The 12,810-nt window shown below is 45.6% G+C and overlaps 1 protein-coding gene across 1 annotated transcript in view; it reads right to left on the reverse strand.

Moving 5' to 3' along the window:
- LOC101933957 (sodium- and chloride-dependent betaine transporter-like) overlaps positions 1–12,810 on the reverse strand; it is a 66,688-nt gene that overhangs the window by 16,767 nt on the left and 37,111 nt on the right. Inside the window, exons 12-14 of the mRNA XM_065582111.1 lie at positions 7,630–7,732; positions 1,780–1,880; positions 234–404 (exon numbers count right to left, since the gene is read on the reverse strand). Of these exons, the coding sequence (XP_065438183.1) occupies positions 234–404; positions 1,780–1,880; positions 7,630–7,732 (375 nt within the window). The remainder of the gene's footprint in view (positions 1–233; positions 405–1,779; positions 1,881–7,629; positions 7,733–12,810) is intronic.

A 12,810-nucleotide genomic window follows, 5' to 3' on the forward strand; every position in this document is an offset into this window, starting at 1 on the left:
AATTAAGTCAATGTTCAATTCTAATCTTTTGAAAGAACAACCATAATGTTTTGTTCAGAGTTATGAACAACCTCCATTCCCAAGGGTTCATAACTCTGAGGTTCTATTGTACTGGATGGAGAACATCTATTCCTTTCATACAAGCCAATGGGAAGCACTCACACAGTCTTCAGTAACTGATGACCTGGGCTGGATTTGAATCTGGGACCTAGAAATTCTAGACCTTCTTTTACCTTCTTTAGTGATCCCCTGGTTTTCAGCAGGATGAAAATGACGTAGAGTGGAATGCAGATCATGGAAGAGAGAGCCATCAACCAGCCCAGAGCGTAGCCCCACGGAGGGTACACGTACCAGTTGTTGTATTTGAGGGGGGCGTACTTGATCAGTGAAAATAGGAAAGTCACCTGAGGAATGAAGAACATAAAAGTCAAAATAGCAGGTGGGTACATTGTGAGTCAGAAACAGGTGGTGGGAGACTGTTCCTGACAAGGGATGTATAAGCAGTAGAAGATTTGTGATCTCCTTACCTAGTTATATCCTTGTTCGTAAGTGTTTGAGAGTTGGAAATAGTGTCATGGGTATGTACACTGCTGTTACTTACCAGCCTTAACTGAGTTTTGAAACATTTTTTTGTTTTTGGAATTTTCACTCCCCACCTGTGCTGTTTTCCATTCACCAACCCCTCCCCTCTCCTGAACCTTTCAGTGTGCTCTTCTACCTCCTATCAGCCACCTTTCCAGCCCCTACCCAAATCCTTACCTCGCCTTGCCCTCTCCAACATGGATCCTCTAAACCTCCAGGAAATTCCCTCTCTCTCCAATGTATGTGTAGGAGGAAGGTCCTTATTTGTAAGCTCTCTGTAGTCAGGGTGCAGAAACTCTGGAGCAGCCAATCAGGGGCTGCAGTTTGGGTACCTTCTCTGGTGACTCCTGGCTTAGTCATGCCTCTGACAGGACTGACCTTTGAGCTCTGAGAACAGCCATGAGGCACCCAAGGCCCTCTCTGAAAATACTCGTTGAAAGATGATCTCTCAGCCCGTACCCAGCCCTATAGAGCACTCAAACCACTGAGCTCTCAGCAACTCATGCATGACCAAGCAGCAGCTCTGAAAACTCCCTGATTGTTTTCAACTCCCATTGGAGCCCTCAGGTGGCAGCTCCAACAGCTATTTGTGCCTATCCAAGCTGTAGAAGATCTTGCCCATATTGCCTGATCCTGATCCCATTGAGGTCAGTGGCAAACAAATGTCATGACGTTCACGGGAGCAGGATTAGGCCCATACCATCTGCTGAAATCAATGGAAACAGAACTGGGCACGAGACAAAAATAGTTAATATCTTTCCTTAATTATAAACTGTTTTCTTCAAACATAGTTGGTGGGTGCATTTTCAAGGTGATTTGACTTTATGGAAAGCAAGGGGCAGGAACAAGATGTTTTTGAACTAGCGGGAGTCATAGAAATGTAGACAGAAGAGAACATTTCAGAACAAGGTAATTCTTTAATGGGCTGAAATTCAAAAATGATTTGATCAGTTCCCTTCAGGCTGTGCAGATACATTCTCCTTAGCCTGCACAATAAATATACCAATTTTCAGGCTAAATGAAATTTCCAGACCTAAGACAAGGCTTTACAATGGAAATTGATTCCAGCTTCAACTACGGAGAAGCTACTGCTCCTCCACAGCAATTCTATGAAACAATAGTGCCCCCTCAAATTCTCTTCTTCACTCAGAATCTAGGGTCCCTGTACAAACATGCCTCACCATAGTTTGTACCTACCAGGCAAACACCAGGGGTGACAACCTGCCAGCACATCTTAATCAGCGGCAACGGCCGATAACCAATCATGTCCTCGATGTTGTCATAGAAATGGTCCGCACCTTGACCACCAGAGGAAAGGACAGAGAAAGAGAGAGGTAAAGGGGGTGAGAATTTTTGTTCTTCAGAAATTACTCATGCCAAGTCCAGGTTTAGTTATGCTTTACTAAAATGGAAGCTCTAATTCCATACAGCAGGGGTTTATTTGGTCCTCCAGGTGTTCAGAATTTATGGAATTCAGGCCACTTATTTAGATGTCTAAATATGGAGAGAGCAGATAACGCCCCTGCACCTATGGGGCAAGAGGGGCAGTTGTCCCTTGCTAGACCTTGGTTTTCACCCTCACCCATGCTCCACTATGTCTTCCACTTTTTGCCCTCCCCTTCTCCCCCCACCCCCCCCCCCTTGGGATGTGGTCATCAGGAAAGCAAATTTTGCCCACCTGAATTTTTCTGAAATGACCCCTATAGCTAGGTGTCTCACTTTAGGCACCAACTCTTAACAATTTGGGCCTAAAAGAACTCCCTAACCTAGCTGAACCCCTGCCCCCGCAGAATAAACCCGTGGGTATACACAGGCTTTGTAATGTGCCCCGTAGGTCAACGAGAGACAGTTCTGTTAGATTAACTGTGTGGCTGTGGGTGGAGGGGCTCTCTGAAGAATATTCTGCCCTAGTAACCAGATGGATACATCTGGGGCTTTCAGCTTAATTGTCCTAGCTGGTTTCTAGGGCTAGTCCAATATTTTCCCCTCAAAATGTTTAAGGCAAATTGGGTTTTTGACAAAGCAAAATTTTCTGTGAAGTGTCAACTTTCCATAGAAAATTTTGACCTTTTTTGTTTAAAATCTGAAAACTTTTTGCTGAAATAATTAAAAAAAAATCTATTTGCAAAGGTTGACATGGTGCTTAATGGGAGTTGAAGTGGATGGCTCATGCCCTCATTCTCTGTGGCTGGTTTCCCCAACTGTATTATATCTTCCATGATGCACCACATCCATGTAATTACCATGATGCACTGCAGTGGCTCAGTAAAGAGGGGAGATTGGGGCATATCAAGGGATAGATAGTCTGGCCAGGGAGCCCACTGTCCACCCCTAGAGGAATTTGGACATGAGGCACCAGAAAACTCCCATGAGTCATGGAGGCAGCATTTCTTAATTTCTGATTTTGGCCACAAATATTCAGTGAGGTGGGTTTCTTTTTTCTCCTGAAAGTTGAAAATTTCCATACGGGGGGGAAAAGCATTTTTTGGACCAGCTTTACTGATATCACTTTCCAGGTTCAAACAGGACCATGGAATATTCTGTGTGACATTGCACAATCTTTCCACAGGAACACATTGTGATGTTAAATACAGCCTGGGCAAATTCATCCCTGGTATAAATCTGCTGAAGTCAATAGAGTATCATGAACATAACATAAGAACAGCCATACTGGGTCAGACCAAAGGTCCATCTACTCCAGTATCCTGTCTTCTGACAGTGGCCAATGCCCTGTGACCCAGAGGGAATGAACAGAACAGGTAATCATCAAGTGGATCCATCCGTCACCCATTCCCAGCTTCTATCAAACAGAGGATATAGGGACACAATCCCTGCACATCCTGGCTAATAGTCATTGATGGACCTATCCTCCATGAATTGATCTAGTTCTTTTTTGAACCCTGTTATAGTCTTGGCCCTCACAACATCTTCTGGCAAAGAGTTCCACATGCTGTGCATTGTGTGAAGAAACACTTTCATCCTGGATTTCTCTACAGGATCAAGTGGAAGGGAAATCCTGGATGACTGGGGAAAGACCTCTTTTTCAAAAGCAAATATACCAAACAATAGCAAGGAGAACACAGAAGACATCTCTGCCCAGGAATCCATATTCTACTAATTATATTTAGCAGAGAGACGGTGCTTGGTGCATGTGTGAGGGGGAAGAAACCAAGGGACAGTTTACTGACCATGAAAATGCTATAGTCATAGGCAAGAGTGAGCAGTGTCATGAGGTGGGAGAACTGGAAACCAGCACAAGGCACGGGCAAAGACAATTCATCGGAGGTAAACAAATGGAAAGACACTGGCAGTCTCCAATGCAAACCTTATGTGGCAATATTTAGACCAGGATAAAGTACCCAGAGGCCTTCACCTTGCCTGAAATAGAGGGAGACTGATGAGGAGGCATTAAAGACATGAGTTTGCAAAGCATAACCACAGAGAAGCTGAAATATGGCAGTCTGGCAAAGAGGCAGCAGAGCTCTCTAAGCAACGCACCCATTGGATGGCAGGGAAAGCACAAGTACCTGTTCAGCAGGCTGAAGCTGCAGAAGGGAAAGGAAAGCAGAAGGGTGAGTGGAGGCATGAGAGGGGAAGGAAAGAGCACCAGCCAGGGATCATGTTATGAAAGAGAAGAGGCGACGGCAAAGATTAGTTGTCCAGGAATCCACGCTGAAGATGGGAGGAGGGCCAAAAAAAGTGTAATTCATTCTTATCTGTTAATTACATTGCTGTAGCACCCAATCAGGATCAGGGCCCCATTCTGCTGGATGTTGCACAAACACACAGGAAGACACCGAGTCCCTGCCCTGCGAGTTTACAATCACAATGGCAGCAGAGCTCCTGAAACACAGCACCCCAGGGAGGCGGGAAGAACTCTCACGCCTCTCGATGGGCTGGGTGCAGCTGGGGCTAGGGCACAGAACTGCCCCCTGTAGCTCCTCCGTCTTAGACTGTGCGAACACAGGGCCTGTTCCTGGCATAAATTCGACAACTCTGGTGGATTCTCTACTAGACACTGACTGCTAATGGTCCCAAGGGGGTGTTGTGGCAGCCAGGGGTCACTGGGGTTATGCTCCCTTCCTCCAGCCTTATCTCCTGCACAGACTACGGGGAGAGGGGTTGGCATAAAGTCACTACAGCAACTACCCCTCCTGAGGTTCTCCTATGGAGGTGGAATCCCCCAGTGGCTGGCTTCACTGCTTGCCAAAGGAGAAGTGTAAGGTATCCCAGGTGCAGTCACAATAGAGAAACAATGGCTTCTCTCTCTCCAAACTCAGTCTGACAGCGCTGCCTCAGCTTCCCTTTGGAAGGTTCTCTTCACAGTCATAGGAGCTAGAAACCTCTTCTCCTCCCCACCCACCCCTCCAAAAGAGCTTAATTCCTGCAGGAACTGATTATGGGCTTATCTTCATTGCGAAGTTTCACTCAAGTTGTAACTCGAGTGTTGCTGCTTAGAGATCAGACATTTCCAGGCCTGGGGTCTAATACTGAGCCGTGCTGAACACCCCCATCCCTCCTTGACTTTAGTGAGAGCTGCAGGCAGTCAGCACCTCTTAGAATCATATCTGACTTAATTGATCAGACCAGATGGATCATTAAGTCCAGTATCTGATGGTCAGTGCTACTGCTCCAGAGAAAGGGATAACCCATGCAGTTAGCCAGAGGAGTAATGCTCCATGAGGGTGGTGAGGGGGATCCCTTGTTCTTCATAAATCTTTATATGCAGGGAGGAGCCCAGAGCTGTCGTAGCTGGACACACATTACAGAAATTAGTGAAAGAGTCCCATAAAGGGAGCTACTCTCCTCCCTCCCTCTTACTAAAAAGGGAACAGATCCTGGGGCCCAATCCCTGTGTGACTCTGTATCTCCACCAGGAGAAGGTCTGTTTGAGGGATGCATCCTAAAGGTGAAGGTCCCCAGGTGGTCTTGTGGAAGAAAACCCGGGCTGTGTTTAAATTCTAGGGGGGAGGATTCCATTCATTCTATGGCAATGAGATTTCATTCCCCCATTGCAGGGCTTCTCAAACACTGCCAGGGCGTGGACCACATTTACAGACAGACGGCCTCCTGAGCATCACGCCTCCGCGTTCACAATTGCACAGGCCACATCCCTTCCCAACTGTGATCATATAACACGCTGGTGACAACCTCACCGATTGCTCATGTAGAAAAGAATGACTAGCAATGAAGTCAGGGCACTCTTAGCAGTCTGTAATGGGACATAGCAGCTGGGAACGAAGAAGAAAGCCAGCCCTGTTGGGAGTCGCTATCCTGCTGAGTGTTCGCATGCTGCGTATTCATAGAATCATAGATATGTGGGGCGGGAAGGGACCTCAAGAGGGCATCGAGTCCAGCCCCTGCTCAGAGGCAGGACCAAGTGAACCTAGACCATCCCTGACAGGTGTTTGTCTAACCAGTTCTTAAAAACCTCCAATGATGGGGATTCCACAACCTCCCTTGGAAGCCTGTTCCAGTGCTTAGCTACTATTTATAGTTAGGAAATTTTTCCTCATATCTAACCTAAATCTCCCTTATTTTACATTAAGCCAATTACGTCTTGTCCGACCTTCAGTGGACCTGGAGAACAATTGATCCCCGACTTCTTTAGAACAGCACTTAATATATTTGAAGACTGTTCTCAGCTCCCCCCACCCCTGCCCTGTCTTCTTTTCTTAAGACTAAACATGCCCATGTTTTGTTTTTTTAACATTTCCTCATAGGTCAGGTCAGGACAATACATGTTGTGATTGTAATGGGTTTACTCTAATTTGCACTTGCTGGCTTCATTTCTAAAAGTGTTCAAATGGAGTCAGTAGAAAAAAATGGGGGAGTTAATTAAAAAAAAAGTGACTAATGCCAGTTAATGGGTTTTCCCCCTGCTATGGGTCAGCAGCACCGATTCTCTGGATTACGCTGCAAATTATTACAGCAGTGGTGCTAACACAAACACTCATTCCAAGCTTCCCTATTGCTAGCTACTAGGTAGCTTCCTCCTGCCTGTCAGCAAGGCATTGTTACAAGGATTTGAGATTTCTGGTGCACAGCTTTAGTCCTGTAAACAGATCAGGCTGAGTCAAACCCACTGATGGCCTTTGCCAAAGGGGAAGCACTAATGTAATTTTTTCCCAGCTCTGAAAACCGAGCGTAGAATAAGTTGATAAGTTTTTGAAGCTCTGGATTTGAAGGCTGATGCCCCAATAACATGCTGCAGGGAGCATTCTCCAAACAACAGTGTACACACTGGGATTAACTGTTCCAGAAGAGAGCTCACATACAGTCCTCTCACTGCATCAGAGCTGAGATTGAAACCGTGAGGACTGTTTTAGATAACCAGAGCAGATACGAGGTGAAGTGATGCCCTAAGGCAGCATTTTGGGTGGTTCTGCAATGAATCCATGCTCTGGTTTTTGCATTTGTATAAATCTCTCTCACAAGAAACATGCACACACAGAGGGAGCAGGCACAAGCTTTTGGGGTCCAACCTTGCTCCTCTTGAAGTCATTGGGAGTTTTCTATTGATTTCACTGGGCACTAAATCAGACCTTTAATTTCATTTGTAACTGTGGCCAGACACTATGCAAATGAGTTTTATGCATGCTAATTCACAGTGTGTATGTATATGGAATTTCAGGTTAAATAAATTGTCAGGATTAAATTAACAGAAAGACAGAGGGAGATCGCATGACAGGTCAGCCATAAAATGGCAGCCAGTGCCACTCCTACGTGGAGAATCCTCTTCTGCTCTAAATGAGTGTAGTCTGTGTCAGCCAGAAAGGGCTAGAGGTCCCCTGGCAGAACGGCACAGTGCGTGGGAGACAGAACCTATGCCTGAATGAGCAGGAAGACTGAATTCACTTCTCTTCCTGGGAAAATCCCTTTCAAAGCAGAGATAAGAATCATTCCTACACTAAGTGTATGGGGACTGAGGAATCCCATGGGTGAACAGATTAAATCAGAAGCACGAGGCACTCCTGCTTTTCCATGGGGCTGACACGGCTATTCCCATCTCTCCCATAGCAGCCTGGGTCCTTGTGTTCCACTTACCATACACCCAGCCAACACAGATGACTTCAAAAATGGTCAGGACCAGTAGGCACGTACCGCTGGCAGCATAATAATCAAACAGCTGGAAGATGTACATTCCACCCTGTGTCAAGCAGAGAAAGGGGAGACGTGGAGGGCTCAGCAGAAGGGTATGTGCAAGAGAAAATGGAATTTGGTCAAGTACAAAACAAGGCTGAGGGACAGGGGAACTGCACACAGAGCAAAGGGGCATAGGAGGAGGGATCTCTCTCTAGGCCTGTCCACACTAGGAAATTATATTAGGTACCACCATGCACTAAAATGATGGTCAGGCATGGGGCCAGGATGATGTTTCACAATCATTTCATAGCGTGATTTCAGTGTCCACAGAGAACAGGGATTTGGGTTTTTTAAATGCTGCTATAGACCATGCTCCCTGGCAAGTTTCTCGTACTGTTTCTGAATGTGGTTGTCATAAACAGATAGTTAAGGGTTAATGCCTCTTTTACCTGTAAAGGGTTAAGAAGTTCACCTAGCCTAGCTGACACCTGACCAGAGGAACCAAAGGAAGGAGGGAAGTTCCCTTTGTCTGGGTCATTTTTCACTTTGGACCGGACTGGAGCTCCAGAATTCAGCCTCTTATTAAGTAGAGAGTATTAGTGAAGGAAATAAATAGGTTTATGTTTATTTCTTTGTAACTTGTCTTGTGCAATTAGAGGAATAGTCAAATTGGGTATTTGGGTATTTTTTGTGTAAGTTTTTGCCCAGGGGAACATCCTCTGTGTTTGGAATCTGTTGTCTGTGAGAGTAGCTGGTATGCTAATCTCTCTCAGAGGGTTTTCTTTTACCTTTCTTTTCTTTAATTAAAAGCCTTTTTTAATAATCTGATTGATTTTTCCTTGTTTTTAGATCCAAGGGGTTGGATCTGGATCCACCAGGAGTTGGTGGGAGAAAGGAGGGGGGATGGTTAATTTCTCCTTGTGTTAAGATCCCAGGGATTTGGATCTGTGTTCACCAGGAAATTGGTGAAGTCTCTCAAGGCTACCCAGGGAAGGGAATTAGTGCTTGGGAGTGGTGGCAGCCAGACCAGATCTAAGCTGTTAATTGAGCTTAGAGCTTCTCATGCAGGACGCCCACATCTGTACCCTAAAGTTCAGAGTGAGGAAGGAACCTTGACAGTGGTCCTTGGCTATGTTGAGCTTTGGGCATAAGCTGTAAAGTTTAGATCCAGGTGTGAACTACCCTGAAGTTCAATATGGTTAGATGCAGGGTTTCTAGTTCAAGCCCATCTCTTCATGTTGCAAGGGTCCCAAGCATAGTTGGAAGCCCTATGGAAGCAACGGCCTTTGGCTTTGTGTTGTGCAATGACCGTACAATGGACTGAGCATTTGTTCTACTCTCCGGAGAGTTATTTGTACAATCTGACTCTCTCTTGTGTTCTCACAACTTGTCTTGACAAGAAAATAGCACCTCCAAGAAAAGAAAAAAGTGGACCAGATACATTGGAAAATTATTCAACCCCTTGAATGGCCACGGAGACAGAAGAAAAGCTTTCCTATTAATCTCACCAAACACTGAGCCAGCTTTGTGTAGTGGTTAGATTATCCCTCAGTGATGGGCAATGTGTAAAAGCCCCAGGGAAGTTAGATAGGTCCTGAAGTCCTGATGCAGTTTTCACATAGTCCTTACTCGGGCAAAACTCCTATTGCCTTCTGTGGGAATTCTCCCAAGTAAAATCTCAGCAAGGACCTCTGAATTTTCAGATGACTGCAAGAATGCCATCTAAGAGAGGTTAAGGGTTGTATCAGATAGCAAGATCCTGCTGTCTCCAGAGTGTGGGGAGCAGGTATCAACGACTTTTTCCTCTAAATCAATGGTTCTCAACCAGGGGTACACATACCTTGGGGATACTCCAAGGTTTTCCAGGGGGTACATCAACTCATCTAGATATTTGCCTAGTTTTACAACAGGATACATAAAAAGCACTAGTGAAGTCAGTACAAACTAAAATTTCATACAGACAAAGATTGGCAGCATTCACATCTCATGTGTAGCTTCTCTACTTTTGACATGAGAGCCATCAGGACTGGAGTATAAAATTCCTTCCCTGGTGCTAGGTTCAGGGATTGGCAACCTATGGCACGCATGCCAAAGGTGGCACACGAGCTGATTTTCAGTGGTACTCATACTGCCTGGGTCCTGGCCACTGGTCTGGGGGGCTCTGTATTTTAATTTAATTTTAAATGAAGCTTCTTAAACATTTTAAAAACCTTGTTTACTTTACATACAACAATAGTTTAATTGTATATTATAGAAAAAGACCTTCTAAAAACATTAAATTGTATTACTGGCACGCAAAACCTTAAATTAGAGCGAATACATGAAGACTCGGCACACCACTTCGGAAAGGTTACTGACCCCTGTGCTAGGTTATCTCTGAGATATACCCCAGAGGAAGGCTCAGCTATACAGTACGACAACATCTCAACTGGCACTATATAAGAAAGAAGAACTATTGGTTCTGATATGCACCAGCTAATAAACTAAGCTAAAGAGAGAGAGAATAACTAACAGTGTGAGATACAAACTTGCTGCAGATAATACTACTCCAAACAAGTCCATATCCCTCTCCCCCATATGCTGGGAAGGTATTGCAGTAAAATTTAGCGTTCAAGGTCAAGAATCAACACAGACCATGCCAAATACAAAGAAAAAACTGCTTTCAGCCCCAGCTGGCTGTGAAAAAATTTAGACAGAGGTAAACCAAAGGCAATACAAGTTACAGGACTGAGATTACATTTGCAAAGCTTAGCTGTTCAGTGAGCTCCAACAGTCTGCCTTTGCGACCCTGGAGCCGGCGTGGTTTGGGGATGCTGAAGAAGCCACAGGCAGCCGGCCTGGACTGGAATCTCTGAAAGAGACGCCGCAGGAGACCCCAGGGTGTAAAAGAACAGCCCTCCCAAGAGTGGAAGCAAGTTGGAGATTGCATAGCGTATCTCTGGAAAAGCTGTATACAGGATAATCTCCCATCCACCCCACCCCCCCTTCTCTAGACGTTATACACAGACGTGGCCAGTCTGGACATACGTGTGAGAGTATGAAAGTGGCTTAGGGCTTCGGGCATTAACGTTTTTCTTCCCTTGAGTGATGTGGGAGCGTTCCCAATGCTCTGTTGTTTTATTATTTTATTAATGAAGCTTTAAAATTCAGTCATATGGTGTGTTTTCTTTATCTTCCCCCAACGATCCTGCGGTGTCAGCCTGAGTACCTGACAGAAGGGATAGATTGGTAACAGAAATCTGTCACAGTTTGGTGGAAAATTGAATAAGGGGGGAGCCCGGCAGAACGCACACCATCTATTTGTTTTGCCCTTGTTATTTTATGTTTGCTTTGTTTGGTACTGTTGGTGTTATATGTTGAGTATTGCATGATTAAAGGTGTGCCCACTCTCAGCCGCAGTAAGTCTGAGAACTGGAGAGGGGTTTAGCATTCCTCTCTCTACCCTGGTTGAGCGGGAAGGGTGTCAGATGGATCTACCCCCAGTCGTAGCAGGACTGGGCAATAGAGAAGTCGGAGAAAAGGGAAGAGATGTGTACTTGATAACTAGAATTGAGCAATTAAGAGCATAGATTTCTCTTTGTCTCTGGGCCAAGCTGAATTTCAAATTAACCCATTCCTTTCCTCAATAGACAAATTGCTCCCACTGTGTGTCAGAGGCTTTTTGGTGATTAAAAGCTCCTCTGAGATACATGATCTTATCTAGATTGAAGGTACCTTCTAGTGGGCATTGTTTAGATGGATTTTCACAAATGTAAAGATTCCAATTTTCAAAATATCTGCAGATTCTAGGACCATAATGTATGTACATGTAATATGCTAGGGTACTCTTAGGGGGTGAGGGGAAATGCTTAGACTGTCCCCCACTCATTTTCCAATCACACACACAGGGAGGGCACCCTGTCCGCTAGCGGCTCATAAACTAAGGATATCACACTACCTTCCACTCAGGTCACTCACACAGGAAAGATTAATAAGGATGTCCGTGACCCTCCTACACCTCCCTTCAGCAAAGAGCGTCGGCTAGTCTCAGAGAGACAGCACCGCTTACTCTAATTGCTTCCGGTGAGATGATCAGACCAGTCAGTGGCTCACGCGGAGAGGAAAAGGGAAGGGAAGATGGAATCACACAATCCTAGACTCAGGCAGGCACCTCGCTGTACAATGCCAGGCTGAGAGAGCCGCCTTAGTCAGGACCTTTTACTGGTCCACTAGGTGGAGTCACAGGGCTTGCGTTAGAGTATCTCTGGTCACGAGCCTACAGCTTCACAGATGGCTCTGGGCGTCTTCCTGTGACTCTCATTCACACTGGTGTACACACACACACACACACACACACCCCTTCTATTTCTAAATACCACGATGCATCTTTACCTTATGTCCGGACTCAATACACTTTCCCTTTTGAGGTAGTAACAACCCCTCAACACCGGTGCATTAACCTAATGCATTTCCCTTATGCATTAACCTTATTGGGGGTGGCCAAACTATAGTCCCCAGTACCGCATACAACTACCTTATTGAGGGTGGCAAACTAAGTCCTCAGTACCACTTCAAACTGACCTTATTGGGGGCAGCCAAACAGTTCCCCAGTACCGCTCTGCATCTGATCTTGCTGCACACAGTCAATAAGTTCAGATGGCGTAAGCCCAACAGGGACAAACGGCTCCACGGACAGTCCTCCTCCGACACCCCAATAGAGATTTCAAAAGGTCTCTTACCTCTATTGTGGCACCCTGGGGTTCGAAGGGGAACGATCCGCAGCAGTTGCTGCTGTCTCAGCAGGTGTTACCACCCCGGACGAGCCCCCACATTGTCAGAGAAAAGGGAAGAGATGTGTACTTGATAACTAGAATTGAGCAATTAAGAGCATAGATTATGAACCAGGCAGCAACTCAAACCTACGCCCAGGGCAAGCTGCAAGTCTTGAGACAGGACTTCCAGAAAGAAAAGGAAGCACTGTCTAAGCAAGTACCGGTCCTTCAGGGACTTGTCAAAATGTAACCATTTGTGCTCAGCATACGCCATAACAGCAGCGTGTTTGCCACAAAGAGGAAATTGAATAGTTAAATGCCAATGGGCCATGCGTTTTTGCCCAGGTGGCAAGCCTCACGGGGGAGGACTCGGGTAGCCTTGTAAGAATGT

Source organism: Chrysemys picta, chromosome 1 (assembly GCF_011386835.1).
Source record: "Chrysemys picta bellii isolate R12L10 chromosome 1, ASM1138683v2, whole genome shotgun sequence".
Lineage (NCBI taxonomy): Eukaryota > Metazoa > Chordata > Testudines > Emydidae > Chrysemys > Chrysemys picta.